This window comes from Lepeophtheirus salmonis, chromosome 5 (genome assembly GCF_016086655.4).
Source record: "Lepeophtheirus salmonis chromosome 5, UVic_Lsal_1.4, whole genome shotgun sequence".
Lineage (NCBI taxonomy): Eukaryota > Metazoa > Arthropoda > Copepoda > Siphonostomatoida > Caligidae > Lepeophtheirus > Lepeophtheirus salmonis.
The window spans coordinates 20,809,877-20,830,602 of NC_052135.2; the positions used below are offsets into that span (position 1 = coordinate 20,809,877).

A 20,726-nucleotide genomic window follows, 5' to 3' on the forward strand; every position below is an offset into this window, starting at 1 on the left:
TCTAGTTCTTCATATATTTTCTTTGATTTAGCTCCCCCAGAATGGATGATATCAACAATACTTACGTCAAATGAAAGTGTTCTATAGCAGATGTTTATTTATTCAGTTAAATCATTTTCTAAAGTCACCATATGGAGAATAACGTAATAATTTAACTTTTGCAGTATCATCATTACACGTAGTACTTAAGTATTCTAAGATTGTTTATTCTTCAAAATTTAGCATTGTGAAAAAAATAACTATTTTAAAATGATAAAAATCTTTTAAAAGTTTTTAGAGAATTTTTCTCTAAACGGACTTTTTCTTCACCTTTTTTTTCAATAGTAGAAAAATGCGGAGCAGAGCAAAATACGTCCAAACTTTTTATCTTTCAAAAAAAAACTAACAATGCAAAATAAATGATATTCTCAACATACGTTGTGGACATGTGTATCAACATTATTCTCAAAATAATAAACTTTGACAATCGAATGAAAATTAAATTAGGAATTAGAAAATAATAGTTTATTTTTTTTCAGAGAAGTAATAGTTATACCCCTATAAAATGATACTTCGGCTATTGGTCCCTAGGTGTCACCAGTTAGACATTATAAACTGTCCAAAAATCTAAATGCTTATTTCGACATGTGTCAACAATATTTAATTCATTGTTTGTATAGTTTCATTCCCCAACGCACTTTTTTCGTTCGTAAAAATGTCTAATTTTGTGCCTACACACTACGATGTGCGAACATCATTGATTTTCTGTTACCAATTGAAGAAAAAAGCTTTTCAAGCCCATCAAATGCATATGGAAGCTTACGGTGGACATACTCTGAGCAGAACACAGTGCTTCAGGTAGTTTGAAATATTCCAAAGTGGTGATTTTTTCACAAGGCTAGATGGCTTCGGAAAGAAGGCAATGCTGTGTGTATTCTGGGATCAGTGTGGTGTCATATAGTATGACAACCCGATCAAACCGTTAATGGTGATCGGTACCATCAACAATTGCCGATTTAAACCATGCTATACGCGAAAAACGCCCAAAATATGAAGCCAGGCAACACAAGGTAATTTTCCTTGATGACAAATATGGTATAATTTTCTATCATATTCCTTATCATAGAATGATGGATAATCTTCCTTTTGAAATGCAGTATGAATTTCCAAATTGATGGGTAATGGTGTTGAACGAGATGAAAGAAACGACAGTTTCATCCTTCACACTGGTTGTTAGTCCTCAGGCAGTAAGGGGGTAACGAGATAAACGATTTATACCACTCACGTATGTTGCATCAAAATACGAAAGTAGTGGCTCTGCATTAGGTGGACATTGTTCACAAGGACAAGCCATACCATTGGAAACATCTTCAATTGGGAGTAAGGCCAAATAATCTATCTCCCCTCAAAACTGACAAAATTCTTGGTTTTGCTTATAAGTATTTGGGAGACCCAGTTCTTGAACTTTCCTCCAAGTACTCTGGGTCAGATGATAAAAACAACCTTGTGTTTCTACCTCTGGACCCAAACATAACCTGATGGCTTGGATTGCCGCCTGTTCGAAATCCAGGATGACAGTAGCAGGATGAGGCATGAAATTTAGATCTTGACAATGATTCAAAACTGCATCAAAAATCTCCTGGTAAATGTTTTGAGTCTTATTTTGAAGTAGGTCAAATACTGTGTTAACCAATGTATCTCCATGAGGAACTTGCATAACGTAAACTTGTAAGGAACGTTGGGGGTGCCATTGAAAAATTCCCATCCATCATCCAGGTGTTTGCCTTACACATATAATCAAGGCCAGAACACGTACCAAAAACAAGGAGTCGGGCTATGGACAAGGGACCATTATCATAAATAAGAATGGATCCCCTTTTGATGATAATGTCCATTCACTTTCCACTCGTAACTCCAGAAGGGAAGACGGTACAGGTGGAAAAGATTGGGCTCTTTGATTTCGAAGAGTCCTTTTGATACAATCTTGGCTCTTTATTTATTTGTTTGTGATAGTCGAAATTTCTTCATAGAAATAATACAATTGCCAATATAAGATTTTAGCCTTCCGTTCCAAGAGGTCATAGTAATTTTTGAAGGTGTGTATTTTTCCACGGGATAATTATCCTAGAAACACGACTATGCAAATTCATGAGTAATTTGTGAAATTTGTGAGGGACCTAAAGCCTCCACCCTTGCAGACGACCCTGATATTAATATTAATGTAAATGTGAATTAACCATTTTAAAAAGTACATAAGTAAAAAAATTTTATGTCCCTTTTACGCAGTAATAATTGAATTTATCTTGTACTCAATGAAACACATTCTCACTCCCTTTGTTTTTTATTTTTGGCTGTAATTTTTGGAATGGATTTTAAGTACTTCACATTGAGTGGATATTTGAGTTACATATTATGATTAACGTTACTCGCTGCAATCAAGGTTAATAGTATCTCTATTAATCTTCGATACAATGTATTTATTAGTATGATAATACACGAATCATATATACAAAGGTCCAATCATTTATATTAATAAAAGGACAAGCAATATTTGAAATTCAAATTTCTGGGATGAATTGTAATACCCGAGTGTTAAATGTAATTTAAAAACTCCGTTTTATTTACCTGACTTCATATATACAACAATGTTGTCTTAGAAATATAATTTATTAATTTTCTAATCCTATAAATGAGACGGGGAATTTTGACTACTTTATCCGAACTTTTTATGCCTCAAAAACTGTACAGCTTCACTTAACGAGCGTGGTAGTGTATGTATGTATACTGTACAAGCCTGTACTACCTTAGTTATAACTTATAAGTTATAATTGGAACGCTTAACGGAACGTGGATGAATGAATGTGAAAAACTATCATATTATTCAGAACATGATACATAATAAAAGGAACTGAATTTAGACGTAAGTTGTTTTTTATTTGGCAAAATATATGTAAATGATCCAGTAGCAAGTATAAGATATTTACGATCAAGGAGCTAAGAATGTTGGGTTTATACTTTTGGTTCGTTTTGGAGTACGCTACAGTTTTGACAGTTTTATCAGATAGGTAGATATTTTTACTTTTTAGGCTCGCCCATATTTCTACACCATGGACGGTAAAACTTTTTCTTGTATGTATAATTGTATATCCACCATATTACATAATTATTTACATGCAAAAACAACTCTTCTGTACGTATTTTTGCAAGGAAGCAAGTCATAGGGGGAGTGAGTGCCTATAATAAAACGCGTGAGAGAATGATGCTATTTAAAGTAGTGACTAGCTAGCTACATATGTTGATTGTTGTATATGTGCGTGTATACATATATACGCTCACTTGGGTAAGGCCGAAAGTGTGTATCATCATTATTATTCAGGAGGGAATTGAATTGCTAAGGAACTAAGTATATTATACTTGTATTACTTACTTACTTACTTAGCGCTTACCTAGTGGTGTTAAAAATAGATTCAATAGTTTTTTTATTTAAATGCATTTGTGGACTATTTACCATTTAATTACACAGATAATTCGCTGAGGATTATGGTTCATCCGTGAATTTCTATCTCTTTGGAAAGAAGCCAGGAGGTTTGACTATATTTAAATTATATTTAAAAAGTATAATATATTTGGAACTGACTGAACTAGTGTGAGTGAACCTAAATTTATATACATAATATTGTGAAAAGACTAAATAAGCTAAACTACAAATATGTCAACGGAAGATACTATGGATATTATACAACCAGAGCCGGAAGATGAGAGTGGCCAACGCTATGCGTGGGAAGTCATCACATGGTAATTTACAAATTTATCCTTATTGCATACTTTGAAATAAAGGAACCCTCGGAAATGAGTAGCTTTACAGTCTTAAAAATGGAAACAGATGTTGTTTGTTTCATAATTCAATTGTTAATTATCATTTTTATTAGATAATAACATTTAGAAAATTAATAAATCACCACAAAAATAAGTCAATTGAATTTATTTGTTGAAGAAGATTAAACCTAATATTATTTAATAAATATATTAATTGTAAATATCATTCGATTCGATTTATTCCGGCCTGTAAGGAAGGCATATATTACAAAGACTTCTATTTTTATTTCAAGCAAGAATGTGAGTCATCCTCATGCCTGTCCGTCCATTCTATGTAATATTCATCTCACACATTCATAACTAACTCATTTTTATTAATATATTATTGTATGTATTTCTGAGCATTTGTTTACTCCCTGTGTCATCTAATTCATCAGAAGAAATAATTATACGAAAATAACCTTGAGCTTAGAAATGAAAATATATTTTAAATACAACTACTATCGAATATAGTTATGACATTTTTTGAATGATTTTCTACATAGGTGGGAAGGATTCGACTCTGGCTAATGGTATCAATAATAAAATGTGTACTTATTTATATTAAATAAATAAAATGGAACCAGGGGGATTTTGTTAGCAAATTTCATAATGTTTTTTTTACATACATTATTTTTTCCAGTTTTAGGTGTTGTAAATGCATTTTATATTTATCGGCTTCTATTCATCAAAATAGTTTTACATTTATAGGTATACATACCTTAACTTGTATTTAAAATTATTATTTGAAAATCCATAAATAGGTTTATAAATTTAATTTCATTGGAACATACATAGTATGTACATTGTATATAAAATATGTATACGAGTACATTTTGAATATCTGCTGACAGTGATCTCTATAAAAAAATAGAAACTCTATGCTCGCAAATAGGTTTGAATTACCAAAATAGTGAAAAATAATTAATAAGTGCAGTAATATCTTGCAGGTTAGCAATTTATACTTTCTCTAAATGTATGCTAATGAGGATTTCAACAATGTTCACACCCCTAATTATAATCCAGGGGTCGTTGTGATAAGATGTTGTAAAGGTTCTTTAAAATATGTATTAATGGAGTACTTTAAGCGATATAGAATCACGGATGGATGATGATATTCATGATTAATGTAAGCATAAAAAGTGTTTTTAGACAATACTCATACAATTTATAATATGTTATTTGCCAAGTTATTACATAATCTATTTGTAATAAGAAACGATATTTAAAAAAAAAAAAAAAAAACCTACATAATATGTACATATATAAATGAAAAAATCATATAAGCTACTTATGAAGAGATACCTTCATTTTTTAAAAAGTCCATCTAATTATATCCTATTTCATCTTCAATTTAATAATATGCAGTAATTTTCTATTCTTTTCAGGCTCGTTGTGGCTCTTACCATCATTCTTAATTTGGCTTTAATACTTATTCTCCTCCTAAGAAGAAACATCTCTTCAGCTGTTAACAAGGGTATTAAAATAAAAATGCATATTTTTAATTATACCCTAGCCCGTTACGAGGGGAGAAATGTCATATATCAGTCAGAAAAATGAATATTTGTATGTTTTGGGGATAAGACAAAATTTATAATATTTAACCACCTTAAAAAATGATATTTTCTCTCTAATATTTTATCCCCTCAAGAAAAATCATTGAGACAAAGTCTGCTTATACCTAGGGTTGTAAATCATAAGCATTTTTTATATGTAAAAAAAATCAACATGGTAACTCTGACAGTTATAAGTATGTTTGAAAGGAGAGCAGATTAGCTGTTATGACGCACGGCTCGTTTTTTGGAATCAACAAAGATACATTATATTTTCCTCTCAGCTGTTTCAATGAATTTTCATAAGATGACTCTTATATGATTTAAAGAAGCGGTCTACGTATTAGGAACTTAAAAATTACACAAGATTTGGATTTTAATATTAATTTATATCAATCAAGGACCTTTGTTTAGAATTTGTGTCATTTCATACTATATGATTGATAATATTATCAATTCAATGTAAATAACAATCAATAACTATTATCTAAATAATTATTGACAGTTGACAACATGAAAATACAGTAGGATAGCTACCATAGAGCTATAACCATTTTCTATGATAGCTACCATACAGGCTTGTAAGCATTTCTCTATTTTGGCGTTCCATTCAATTTTTCTATTTTTTCTTCAGCCATTATTTTCGTTGTGTTCCGTTCAGAGTTCCAATTATAAGGTAGGAGCAGGCTTGTACATTATACATACATACTCAAGCGCGTTTGTTAAATGAAGCTGTACAAGTTTTTGAGACATAATAAAGTCAGATACTCCAAATAAGATTGCTAAATTAAATTGAATGTTGAAAAACGAGAACGCTTTCATGTGTATCTGGAGCGCCACAGCTTTTTTTTTTGTTGTCTAAAATTTCTATGGGAGTCATAAAAAAATTAATCAAACTAAAGTTCGAAATACCAATAGCCGACTAAAAATAACAATATTTTATTTCCACAGAAGTAGAATAGCTATGTCCGTTGTGATTCATATCGATCTTCTCTTAATACCAAATGTAAATATAGATGAATTAAGTCATAATTAATTATTAAAATCTATTATATATAACTTATGACCAATTCTTGGTATTACTGAGTCTTTGTAATAAAATTGCATATTTGTAGCACGTCAACCCAAAAAGAAGCTGGAATAATTATTCTCAAAATTGAACATAGAATACATTATCCTCAAATTATAGTTCATTTCAATAAACAAATGATTCTGATTAATCCTTTGGAGGCACTACTAAATGTACTTAAAGTAGTATAAATTCACCCCCATATTTATAGAATTAGGAAATTAATAAATTCTATATTTCTAAAACAATATTGGGCCAAATTAAGTAAGATAAAACGAAGTTTTTAAGCTACAGTTAACACACTCGGGTATTTCAATTCATCCCAGAAATTTGAATTAAATGCCTTTAATTGACCGTAATATCTTTTTGATGCCGTTCAATTTTGCGTTCCATTCACAAGCCTGCTACTATATGTTGATTTTTTTTCAAAATTTTCCTTTCTTATTTGACAATTGAGATTGAGAGTAAATAAAAAAACTAGTTGTGATGTTTCATGACTATCAGCTGGGAGCAGCTGTAAGATGAATGAAAAAAACCAATGCGTATCAAGTAAGGACATAGGCAAGAGAATGATTCCGTTTTCGATCCTCCATTATACTCTATGTCCAATATGGACTCATAATTATAAAACACCCAAACAAATAATCAGGGTTACTATCCGTCATAATGAGCACAGACACACGCACACGCATGCGTTGGGCTTACCCTTTATACTTTGACATTCTCTTTTCAAGAATTAGGATTTAAAAAATAAACACTGTTCAGGTTGCCAACAACAAAAAGAAAATCTTGCACACTAAAAAATGTTTAAGATTTACAACCCTAATATTACTAATGTTTTTGTATCTTTATGTATGCTTGTGTATTTTTTACAGCTATACTTGCCATTGCAATTCTGGATTTATTCTATGCTATGCTTGTATCACCCTTCTTTGTGGAAAATTACATTAATTTTTATTGGAATCAAAGCCTAAGTTACTGTCAGTTTTACATATATTACTTCACATTTCATGATATGATCATACCTGGTCTCCTTGTTCTCATTTGTGCCTATGTTTCGTTAAAATACGCAGGTTTTTATAAATATAATTTATTAATATATAAAGGACTAACCTTAATTAATTATTTATTCATTAAATAGGAGTCATGGATAATTACAAGTATAAGAAGATTATTTATATGGTCTCTATTGGATTAGCAGTCCTCATATCCCTTTTATTTGCAATCCCAGCGACTGTTTATAGTGATATTTACAAAGATGATGCCCCGGGTAATTTTATGCTTTAGTATTTTTAATGAATTTAAATTAATAAAAATAAACTTGGTAATACTGTGCGCTTGATTATTCAGCTTGCTGTTAAATTCAAAAATAATTATGCGGAAGTTTATATACTAGAAAATCATTCAACCTTTACAGTGAAAATGAAATTATTTAGTTTTTTGAAAATACTTTGATTAAATTTATATATGTGGTCCGTCAACCCAAAAACAATATAGAATACTCAACATTGAGTCTGGAATATATTTGTATAATTCGAATAATTATAATCGTCAATTTCTATCAACAGATAATTATTATTAATCTTTTGCAAAGTACCGGCAAAATTCCTTGTCAAAATGTAAGAATTATAAATTGATAAATTTGAAATGAAAATTTAATTCCTTGTAAATTTTGATTGATTTTGTCCTAAAATTGAATTTTGTTTCAAATGTTACTTCCATGTATTTAAACTTGAAAAATTAGAATTTCAATTGTTCGGATATGTAATTCTTAATTTAAAATTTACATTAGAGTGTTTGTAGTATTGATTTTAGAGAATTTAAAAATCCCAAAAGAAAATAATACTAATCAAACCTTAAAATAAGTTTTTCATTATATATACATATATTTTTGTATAGGTGCCCTCTATAAACAGGAATGCCGAACTTATGATAGTTTCACTATGGTAGTTTCATACTACATGTCGACATCCTTACTTTTTAGCTTCTCAATGAGTTTCTTGTTCTCTCTTTGTATTATGGGATCTCCATTTTTAAGAGAGATCTACGATAGAGAGGAATATAGTCAAAGGTAAAATGGATATTTAAATATATGTATGATAGCATTTACTCAAAATATATGACTACATTTTTTAATACTCTTCATATATTATTTCATATCAACTGATTTTTGGTAATAAGTCATATTTAAAAATATCATTAATTGTTCATTTAAGTGACATTTTATTTACTTAATTTTCTCTAGATGGCGATTGATGCTCACTCTCAGTGTAGTAAACATATTTTATATCATAACTGGATTTTTGTTGAACTTTAAGGAAATTTCTCGAATGTTGTATGGCTGTTGTGACGTTGAGGAGCCATATACAGGTGATATACTTATTTTCAATTAATTTAAACGTTCATTTATGCTTATTTTTTAAATAATCTATTTAGGCGTCAATACATTGACTTATGATGTTTGGAGCTTCGTTTTTGCGGCCATGGAACCTCTCCTTAGACCTCTAACTCTATTTATTTTCTATTTCAAATACATCTTAACTGATTACTCAGCTTACTAAATAACTCACACAAGAAAAAGAGCTAATAAAAAAATAATTGCTTATAGTATTAACCCATTGTCTTACTATCGATAGTTTATATAAGTTTATATATTATCATGATTTGACATCTGATGTAGTAAGGAAGAAAAAAACAATGTTCAGTAAAGCACTATATTAAAAAGAAATATATAAGTATTTATTTATTAACATTAACATAATTGGAGAATACTAGTATGGAAATAAACATTTAATGAACTTACGGACAAAGATTCCATTATTATACTTCCTAAAATAATATTATATATTAATTTTAACGCTGTTTTGACGACAAACATCTCTTAAATGCTTTAAGGCTACACCGAGGCTATCATCAGGTTCTTCGTAATCATCAAATCCACAAGGGTGAGGAATTTCTAATAGCCACAACTCTCGAATTCGTGTATTTTTTTGTATGAGTAATGCAAACTCGAGCAATTTTTTTATATATTTCTGGATTACTTAACTTTCTAGCACAGAATGTGACTGTTCGAATAAGAGGAAGACAAGGTAAAATTATGCAAAGTCCAGCCTCTTCAATTGGATAATCACGAAGTGAGAGCTCCAACAGTCGATTATTGTCCGATAAATTACTCACAAAATGAGTAATGACAATCAAATCTAATGGTAAAAGTGCAGAGCCTCGAATATTGATTATTTTAAGTCCAGGAAATGGGTATATGTCAATCTCTTGATGACGCGATTCAAAGGCGCAACGCATAAATAGAAGCTGTTTTTGAAGACCTAAATTCATAAAGATGATAGGATATACAATACATATAATAAATGCAATTGAATACACGCTTAAAATTAGAGAATTTAATTGTTAGTTATTACGAAATTTATTAAATAAACAGGAAAATCGAGTCGATCATAAATTATATAGAAAAATTTTCAAGTTATTTTTTTAAAATAATTTATAATAATAGTATACTTTATTCAATTATAACCCGTGAGTAGCAAATTGATATATTAATTCAACTAAATGGGATGCACGAAATAATTGAGTCGTAAATTATAACATCAAGCTTAAACAAATAGCAGCGTTAACTAAAATCAATTGCTAAGAAATGCTCGTCCATTCCTTTTCAAAATCTGCACTATAACCTAATCATTTTATATAAATAAAAAATGTTGTATAATAAAGTGGGATTGCACAATTTCCGGTAAGCCGTTCAACTGAATGCATTTTCTTTCATTTAAGTAGCACTATCACAGTATGTTTAAAAATATATTAAAATTATGTTAATTTTAAACAACTAAGTTCCTTGGATTGTCATTTGATCCTTGTAAAATGGATTGCCTTTCTGAGCAGCAGGGTATTATACTTCCAGCATCATCATCAGAGTTAGTGGTGACGTTTATTGATGTCCCCCCAATCTCTTCACAAGGAGCTCTGTTAAATTGATAAGAGTTTCCACTACTGATACCCTCTCTCTGATAGTTATTTTCTACGCCTCCAGCACAGCATGGATCTATACTTTCGGATATAATTCCACTATTGACGTTGAAGAATGCGTGACCACATATGAGACCAAAAAGAACACAACAAAATAGTTCAACAGAATATGTCATAGCAACTAACATTGCCAAATAACCTAAGGCTAAATTGAGACCGAAAGAAGATATAAGAAGTGCCTTTTTCGCTTTACGACTTGTTCCTGTAAATGTAAGAATTCTCCGACAATTGGAAGATATTTTTCTCCTTAATGCAATTAATGCCTCAATACTAAATCCTAAAAGAAATACACCAATACAACCAAAGGCAAATTTGAGCCGAGAGTCCAAGGTCCATGCTTCTATAAATAAAATTATACATAGATGTGCACCGTTAGCACTCCCTTGAACTTCAAATCCAGTCATGTACATATCCATTTCTCCATAACAATAAGAACTCGGTGTTTCAGAAATGGCCTTATGATGACTCCGAACTACATCCTTCTGACACTCCCATTTGCAGCTTTGATCCATTGGGAGCCCATTGATCTGAGTACTACACGACAAATTACGAATGGTACTATAACATATAGACTCTTCTAAGCTTGAACATTCCGATCGAAAAGGGCGACAAGACATCCAACAATATGCTTCACCAGCTGCACATTGGCGATCCATCATTCGTAGCCAGGAATTGCGGCCGGACTCTTCTTCTTCTTGATCCAGATTAATTGAGCATATACTTTCCGAATTTTCATGATGATCACTGTTCTCAAAAACGTACTTAAACGGTTTATTCCCTCTAGGCTGACCACCAATCCATGGTAGAGCATCCATGGGAACAACTTTCATTCGAGCATATACACTCCGATTGCCTATTACTGGCGATTTAAAAGGAGGGACAGCATGAGGAGCTGGAAATAATTTGCGTTTAGCAGCCTTATTTTTTTGTAAAAACCAATCTGTCAAGCCACGACAAATCAGTACTACCAAATCAGAAGACTCCGCCTCGTGTGTATTCCATTCCGTCCCTTTTGAACTCTTCAATTGAATGCCATGTCCTGGAAATGGAGTAAGAATAAGAAATAGGCCATTATCAACATGAAATGGAACAATTGAATCTATCGTTTCCAAGTGAGAATCCTTGTTTTTCATATAAACATGGATATGATCCTTAACAGGGGACTCTTCAAGAGGAAGAATAAATTTCTCTCCACGTGTCTCAGAGGAAAAGCCTGTTGAATCTCCATTTAGAATTAATTGGATAACTTGAATAACCGCTGCTTCAATACGATCATAAGCATCCACCAAAGGAATCATGGTCTTGCCCATGCAGACAGGATACAATTCAGAGTCTGTCGTAGCAAATGTTTTCCGAGACGAACCATCTTTAAGGGTAAGAGTAGGTAAATCTGGATTTTCGCCGATGCAAGATGGTGCCTTATTTCGAAAATCCGTTAAATTAAATTCGGAGCCAAGTTCGGACACATAGAAGGCACTAATCTTATCCCCATCGTCCTTGAGGTTATTTATAGCCTCATCTCCATCCTTGAGTGACACTAGTTGTGCCAAGGTAATTCTTGGGATTTGAAAAAATGACATGGAATGGAAACAAGATGTCCATATGATCAATGACAGCAACCTCTGCATATTCTTTACCATGAATATGACAGCACGACAGTAGATATAACAATAATGAAGATCTACTATTTCTAATCATTACTGTCTCATGTTTTCAATGCTTTCCTCCTTTATTACTTCATTCGTGAAAAGCACACTCCCTCCTTTCTTTTGTAAGTGCGCTCGCTTTAACTGTAAGTAACAAGTCGTTCCTTATGACGTCATCACGTCATAAGGAACTCAACCATTCATTCCAATATATATAATATAATATAATATTCCATGTGAATATTTAATGTATTTCTTTCGATTAATAGTGAATGACGTCACGTTCATATCTACGGGCCTGCCTTACCTAATCCTATATTTATAATATACATACAATATGTAAACATATGTTGAAAAGTCTGATTTGAATTAATCGGACTAGGCTACATATGAATTATAAAACATAATATTTATATAGCTTAACTGCTCATAAAATAAAATTTAAAAGACTCTTAATAGAGTTAATCAAATAATAAATTCATTATAGCTCTTATTACGCATCGATAGAGAAGCAATTACGTGGTGAACTAAAGGCAATACTATTTGCATACATTATTTTTTATGATAAGGTAGTTCAATAATGATAACATTATGTGATTAACAATTTTTTTTCTTTTTAATAAATTTTAATTCTTTTTAAAAAAAAAAAAAAAAAAAAAAAAGATTTTTGTCTTTCTTATTTTTTGAGCATTTTCAACATAGACTCTCACATTGTAACCTTTTTTGTACTATGAACATTTCATACGAAAATAAACTTGGGGGAAAAGGCTCAAAATCAGTTGGTAGTTAGCCAATTCTGTACCAATCCTCCCCAACTATGGAATTATTATTCAATAATTGTTGAGAAATGTTCACACACACTAAAAACCTTTAATACATGACGTTTTTTCTCAAATCACTTTAAAATTTAAATTTTATTCAAATTCGAATTAGAACTAATCCAAAAATGACCCAAGAATAGTATGAGGTTATAAAAAAGTCATTACCATAATATAGTTATTGTGTAAATTGTTCAATTATGGTTAGTGATAAATTAAGTCTGTTGTGCGATAGTGCCCAGAAAGTAGGTAATAAAACTGATCAAAAGAGCAAACGTGATTGAAGGATCTTAAAAATTAAATAGTTAAGGTTTGATTATTATATTCTGAGATTTTTATTTGAAAATTTTATACGCAGGTTTGTATATAAATATTATTTTTTAAGTTCAAATAAGTGGTGCGTCAACACATAACAATTTTAATAAATATGAAAAAACAAACAAAAAAACATTTCCAAATAATTTTTTTACTTCATAAATGTATACAGACAAATATTTGATGAAAATACTTTGGTCAGTTATGGGCTTTATATTCAAATACCCAATAATGTTAAATATAGTTTAAAATATTTATTTGATTTATTGGACTTTATTTGGCCTTTCAAAAAGAAATTATAGGAAGGAATTTTGATAATATTTAAGTGCCAGTTGTGGTGCCTTCAAAATATTAATTAGAATTTTTTGATAACAGAAATAGAAGGTAAAAAGTTGAATAATACAAATCAATACTTAATTTTTTAGGAAGCTTGCTTTTGGGTTAACAGCCCCACAATATTATTTTCTTGCCGAATATCTGTCCTTTCTCACTTAATTGATGGATCATGATCAGCGATGTGAATGTTTACTAAATTGAGCTGAGCATCGAAACTCCGCCTGAGAGAATTTCATATCAAATACGGTAACTTTAAGGGACGACAAATCTGATGACAGAGATGGCCATAAACTAAGGTGCTCTTTGCTTGTTAATACGATATAATTTTCAAACAGAGATGAATGATTAATAACAAAGCGTTCTTATTTTGCTAGTATCAATATATACTTTTTTATAAATTGAACGCTCACCTCAATTTAGCCAATATTCGCATCTCAAATCATGACTGATTCTCGTTTTTTTACATTGTTTTTTTTTGTGTGTTTCGGATGGAGATAAAGTCCATTGCAATATTCATATATTTAAGTAGTATGAAAGGTCAGTATATTAAAAAAAATAAAATAAAAAAAAACCCCGAAAATTAACCGTGACAACTCGAGGAATGTTTGTGAGGAGAGAAGCTTATTTGTAATGACGCTCCATTAAATTATCTGCAAACAGCTATGAGATGAGGGAAATTAACACAAATCCCACTCTGCATACAGTAATGATATAGACAGGAATTACAACAACGTCGATCCTCAATTCTACTCCGAGTTACAGCTATGGTAAATTCAAAAAACCCTTTCCAAGTTGCAACTACAAAAAGACTATTCCATTATAACATTTTTTATTTCATCATTGCTGATTACTGTCATCTTATTTTGTTTTTTTTGTCTCTGATCAAACTACTGTCCATTGCAATATTCAATGAGGTCTATTTAGTAGTTCATTAATATCAAAATTACACTTCACTCAGCAATATGTAAATAAATGTGGACTTTGGCTTTATTACATATTAAATTCCGTCACGATTGTAATAGAAAGTCGAATGAAGTCAATATAATTTATAAGAACTACGTACAACTATTTATCCCTTGGTATATTTATAGTGTGGTTATTATGTTGTTTGAAAGCAGATAACTTTCTTTTTATAATCAATGATGTATATACAAAAAATATCTAGGATAATTATTAATTATAATTATGATCCCTCACCTTGTTGATTATACCATTCGCCCTTCATTTTTTGCACAATTTTCAGATAGGAGAGTGGGTCTTTGATTTCATGGGATGATCCCAATGCAAGTAAAAACTCTTGCACAACTATTTGATCTTTTACTGTAGAAGATGAGGCTAGACCACTAAGGTACTGAAGAATCAACTCCTTACGATCTCTTGGAAATCCTTGGAGGGAATCTCCCGTCACATGAACATGCAGAGCAGTTAAATACTCTGCCAGCGATAAATGACGGAATTCACACTCAAGATCATTTTTATTCTGACTCACAGTCATGAGTCCAAATGTCTCTGCTCGCTCTTGATCAATACTCACGTCATTTCCAAGATCTGGAAAGAAAAGTCTGTATTCTGTTTCGTTTTTAACGAGTCGAGCAGACATTTTGATGTTTCCAGTTCGAACTAAGTGATAACAGAGTCGTGCAAATCCAAGGAGGAAGGAAACTGTTTCTTCTTCCAACATGGATGTAAGCTGTAGACTTGTGTTTTGCCATCTATAACGAAAGGAATGGATGAAGTACATATACTCAAAATAATGTATTAATTATATCACTATGAACAAAATTAAGGTCTTGGAATACCTGCAGACTGAAACCCACAATTACTATTGTTATTTGAGCCGTAGAACACGAAAAAAGAAACACTTTCAATATATATAGCCTTTTAAAAAAAAATCACGTTTTAAGGGTATAGCTACGAAAAAGTGCTATATTTCGACATGATTGATAGACTATATAGATGAAAATCAAAGTAAATAAGAAATTGATACAACACTTGAAAAAAGAATTATTTATTACTAATTAATAAAAAATGTACATATTAATTAGTAATAAATAATTATTTTTTCAATTGCAGAATGTTTGTATCAATTTGTTATTTACTTTGATTTTCATTTATATAGTTCTATCATATCAAAGTATGACACTGAATCTTAGCTATACCCTTAAAACTTAATTTTTTTAAAAAGACTTTAAAGGCCAAACATTTAGATGTTGAAAGTTTTAATGGTCATTTTTGTTCTCTACGGCTTTAATAACAATGATAAATTTAATTTTCAGCCTGCATGCAAAAATGCTGCTGCATGGAATTATAATTGATCATGTATTCATACCTATGAGCAAAGACAAGCATTACCCATGTATATAACTGTGTTAGTGTTTTAGGTACGAATTCTTCTCCAGTTTCAGAAAAGATGGTACAAATTAACCAAAGATAAAACGGATTGGTCGCTAAAGAAAATATATAAGGATCCGATCGTGCAGAATCATGTAACCGTTGGCAAGGGCATTGGCTCGAACAAGGCCTTTCATCCTCACTTAGCGAAATTCTATCCATATATTGCTGTCTTGCGTCTACATAACTATAATTGGTTTATAAGAGCTGTAAATCTAATAAATATTTAGGTACATATATACCTATGAATGAAAGATTGTACTCCTTCGTCACTTAATCCTTGAATATCCAGAGATACCAATCTCTTTTGTAAGGATAGGAACCATTTCGAAGCCTGAAGATGGCTAAGCGTATGTGGTCTTGAAGTAACAATGACATGACATCCGCCTAATATTGATCCTGTCAACAAAAGCTGTGTGAATTCCAAAGGAGTTAATTTAATGTCATAATAATAATGCGAGTGTTTCCGTGAGCTGGAGATTTCCTTGGTTCCATTTCTCCCATTATGAACAATTGTTCCTAAGGGAATATTATTTAGATTAGCAACCCCATGCACTTCATCTAATCCATCTAAAAGTAGTAAAACTCGGCCGGTAGCTGCCTTCAATGCTAACTCTTGAAAAAAGGAATCAAAACCTTCACTTTTAGTTTCTTCATCTCCTTCCGTTTCCTTTTCAAACTCATTCACACCATATTTGTTACGAAGGTCCTTCACAGGATCTAAGAGAATTTTCTTCAAAAATTCCTTTCCTGTGAGAGGACCAAGACGATTAAGAGTTCTACATTCCACAAAAGCAATCACATCAAAATTAGAATTCCACAACTCTTGACATCCCCATTTCATGCACATATATTTTAACATAGAGCTTTTGCCAATTCCAGCTGGAGCTTGAACTGTTATAATGGTCGGAACTGATGGTCCTGGTCTTGGAAGACTCCAGCAACGAGCTCCGACAAACATATCTTCAATTTTAACGGACATTTCCTTGGAACTTTTTCCATTTTCCTTTGTGGAAAAATATTGGATCATTTTTGCTCTATCGTCCATATCTAGCTTAATAGCTGATGAAAAACCCTTGGTCTGTTTAGATGATGGGGAGGATGCGTATTGGGAGAGTACTAACTTTTGATGCAGACTTTTCTTCCTGGAGGATCGTCTGAAAAGTACAAATACAAACTTATTGTTAATATTTTCAAGGGCATACAAAATATAAGATTTTGAAACGACATAGGATGTACCTATAAACCGCCAATGACTGAGATGTTTTATTGCCATCCACAATAGTCCCGGGTTGAAACCAATCACAGAAGTTATCTCGATAGTACCTCTTGAGAATATCCGTCATTTCTTCAGTCATTTCAACTTTTTCTTCCTCTTCCTCCGTCTGTTTTCCATCGACCGATTCTTCTACATCCAAGGGCTCACATGTGTAGTTTTCTTCTTTTTCATCTTCCTGCAGGACTTCAACTTTGATGAAATCCCCATCCTTGAATGTTAGAGCCTCCGTCGATAGGGAAGTTGCATCTATTCAGAAAGGCACAAAATAAAATATACATTTTATTTACTATGATAATACGTACATAAAAATACGAAGAGTGTCAATATTAATAAAAGGAAAGACAAAATCATAATTTAATAAAACTCCTTTGCCCCCATTCATATGATGGAATTGAAATGCACAGCATTCGTTTTCTAAAATCATACTGGTTTTACAACATGGTTGAAATGCGAAAAAGAGGTATTGAAGATACATATAACATATTATATGTATATATAGATATTATTTGTGCCGTTACGTATAAAGGTAATTTTCTCATGGAAGAAGAGGAGCTTTGTACACTCTATTGCAAGTGGAAAAAATCATAATTTTCTAGTAGACACATATAATAGTCAGATATGCATGCACACATCTCGACTATTTCAAATTATAGTATGTGTGTTTTTTATTTATTTTTGAAAGTTAAAATACGATCTTTGTCACAGATGGACTAACACCAACAACAGCAGACGAATAAGCAAAAAAAAAAAAAAAAAAAAGAAACAAAAAGCGAATGATTTGCTTACCTTCCTGAATGGATGGGATTTCATAGAGGTGACTCTCACTCACAGTGTTACTTCCTAGAGGCCTGATGAGATGCAATCTGGGTTCATGCTCATAATTGATTGAAATACCTGAGTCCAGCTCTGATTCAGGTCTAGAAGACGTACTTCCAGTGGAGGAATCGTGTGAGGAACAATATCCCATGTCTAAATACTTCTTTTTATCCACAACTTCATCTTCGAAGGATTTCTTTCGTCGTTCTTTCTTAGACGCAAGGATTTCCTTTGTAACCTATTTATTGTATAAAAAGTCGACAATATCCAGGATCATTTTAATATCATAAAACCTTCGTTTATGATTCCATCATTTAATAAAAATAAAATAGAAATAATAATTGTCATTTAACACAGACGTTTTATATCAAATAGATTTTCATGGCCGTCGATGATCCATTTCGTAATGAGGAATCATCGACAAATTTACAGTAATTTCATTTTATGATATTAAAATGAACAAATCCCTTATAGCGATGTCTTCTTCGAACACTCCTCCTTGGACGACAAGCTTGTCCTCCCAGGAACGTATACGACATAAGTTCATGCCCCGAAATTATCCCACTATGATGTGATCTCCGAGTGTAGATCTCTTCATCATCCTCTTCTTCTTCATCTGAAAAAGATCCTTGTCCTCGTCCATAGTAATCCTCTTTAAAATGTAGGACTTTTCCTTCATACTCAACTCGTTGAGTTACTTTTATTTTTGAGAACTGGGTGCCCATGTTTGCTCCGTGTATTATTTGGTATAAAATTCTTTGATTCAAATCAATAAATTCTAATGAATTTCCGTAAGTTGAGGAGGATTAATCGAGAAAAATAATAATAAAACGATGAAAATAAATAAATTATAATTTAATGGTTGTATACAGATTTAAAAGATGCTTTCAAAGTTGATATAAAAAACTCAACCCTATAAAATTTTCAAGAGCCACAAATAATAACTTTAAAAATCACTAATTATTATAAAACTAAATTCAGTAATATAATAATTACTTATATGTATAATAATTAAATATTAAATGCTCACAAGGAATAACAAATCACATGTTTTCAGTGTGGACGACACTTGAGTCGACCGTTGACTAAAGGAACGGAGTTCTTGGCTCAATAAGCGGTTGGCGCAACTTGAAGCGCACTCTTTTTTGACTATTTTTTTTCTCCGTTCCTTTCATACCATAACGTCCATACCATTCATAATAATAGCCGCAAGGAATCCAGTGGTTCATAGACCATAGTGAAACAGGCTACCACTGTGTGTGGAACAATTATCTCAGTGTAAACGCTGTGAATAATAAAAAATAGCTATAATAAAGAATACCAGACTGAATCATCTACTAACATAATAATAATAACCTACGTTTCTAAGTAAGTGAAGATTGTCACTTCTTAACAAGTTATCCATAGTCATCCAAGCAATTATTTATTAGTTATTCCTTACATAAATCTTAAAGTTAATAATAAATTGATCCTTTATAGGGTGTGCATGCAAAAATACTCGGTTTGATAGTCTATAGTTATTGTAGTTTGATAGTTAATCTCTATTACAGTCTGGACTCTGGGCCTAAACCTTGTTCAAACCTCAATGACAGCATTCTCAGGATATTTGATCAACTTTTTGATAATGACTAGGGTTGTGAAAATTGTCTAAATTCTCGTGAGCATACATTTAAAAAAAGTATATGTAGGTAATCTGCAAGATATTAGTACTAGTTCTTACTATTAAATATATAATTGTCCAACAGTTGGTGACATTGTCTAACTACAAACTAATTTTGGGCCTTTTTTTTCTTTTTTGAAGGAAAGGTAGAGAAATACAATAAACATCAAATCATGTGTAACAAATTTCCGTTAGATTTATCCTCCAAGATGACCTACATTAACACTGTGTCACATGAAAATGCTCTACTGTTTGATATAATTAGGTAAATTCCAATTGACTATCAACGGTCTCGCGAATACTACCCTTTGATTAAATATATTGTTCTCAAATTTGTCGAATGTAACGTTTTTTTGTCAAAAATAGAAGTATGTTATCAAAATTTTGATTTTTTATCACAATTTAAAATAAATATATTCTTCCTAATATATTCTATCAAAATTATCAAGTAACGACCCTAGATCTGTTCTTTTTGGAAGAAAGGTTGGGATATACAATACAAATCACATCCTGACAAAGTGATAAGTATCTATTAGGGATGTATTGGATTTTGATGATCCGTCCTAAATTTTAGAGCTACGTCCGAATCGGACGCAATAGCTGGTACATATAACAATCTTTCATAAATGACGTCATAGCAGATATCTAACGGTAACGTCATGATAAACTCTATCATTTTAATAAGCCTAATTTCGATTTAATCAGGCCTAAGTACATAACAATGGCAAAAGATTTACGTGTTTTACAGATACTGAAAGTTATACCAAACTAATTGAAATGGTAAACTGAGATACTTTACTCTAATATTGGGGAAAATGAAAGCTTTTAAGGAGCAGATTTAAGATTTGAAACGTTTTTTAACGATCGATAACAGGGACTATATAGGAATGGACCAATTTTAAATCCGATATTAAGGAGCGATACAATCCAAGTAATTATTTTGTTACGCATAATATTTACGACTATCTCAA

The 20,726-nt window shown here is 31.5% G+C and overlaps 2 protein-coding genes and 1 long non-coding RNA gene across 7 annotated transcripts; 2 read left to right on the forward strand and 1 right to left on the reverse strand.

The window, feature by feature from the left end:
- The first annotated feature begins 2,744 nt into the window (after nt 1-2,744).
- Nucleotides 2,745-9,258, forward strand: LOC121118315 (uncharacterized). 3 transcript variants are annotated; one of them, XM_071888358.1, is made up of 8 exons: nt 3,253-3,625; nt 3,702-3,774; nt 5,223-5,311; nt 7,332-7,529; nt 7,598-7,726; nt 8,356-8,527; nt 8,702-8,826; nt 8,893-9,258. In XM_071888358.1, exons 2-8 carry the CDS (start codon nt 3,707-3,709, stop codon nt 9,015-9,017), a joined length of 906 nt encoding a protein of 301 aa, XP_071744459.1. In that variant the 5' UTR covers nt 3,253-3,625; nt 3,702-3,706; the 3' UTR covers nt 9,018-9,258. The 3 variants fall into 3 exon arrangements, with proteins under 3 accessions (XP_040568824.1, XP_071744459.1, XP_040568825.1); XM_040712891.2 differs by lacking the exons at nt 3,253-3,625; nt 3,702-3,774 and adding exons at nt 4,544-4,729; nt 4,785-4,963; XM_040712890.2 differs by having other exon boundaries at nt 2,745-3,774.
- Nucleotides 9,157-18,303, reverse strand: LOC121118313 (uncharacterized). 3 transcript variants are annotated; one of them, XM_040712887.2, is made up of 7 exons: nt 18,174-18,303; nt 18,066-18,119; nt 17,240-17,525; nt 16,243-17,157; nt 15,939-16,187; nt 14,807-15,321; nt 9,157-9,779 (listed from the first exon to the last, which is right to left on the reverse strand). In XM_040712887.2, exons 1-7 carry the CDS (start codon nt 18,244-18,246, stop codon nt 9,388-9,390), a joined length of 2,484 nt encoding a protein of 827 aa, XP_040568821.2. In that variant the 5' UTR covers nt 18,247-18,303; the 3' UTR covers nt 9,157-9,387. The 3 variants fall into 3 exon arrangements, with proteins under 3 accessions (XP_040568821.2, XP_071744457.1, XP_071744458.1); XM_071888356.1 differs by having other exon boundaries at nt 18,066-18,246; XM_071888357.1 differs by lacking the exons at nt 18,066-18,119; nt 18,174-18,303 and adding an exon at nt 17,582-17,918.
- LOC139905369 (uncharacterized) lies at nt 18,202-18,697 on the forward strand. Its single transcript, XR_011780041.1, has 2 exons — nt 18,202-18,342; nt 18,570-18,697. It is a non-coding gene; the product is annotated as an uncharacterized lncRNA (long non-coding RNA).
- The last annotated feature ends 2,029 nt before the right edge of the window (nt 18,698-20,726 follow it).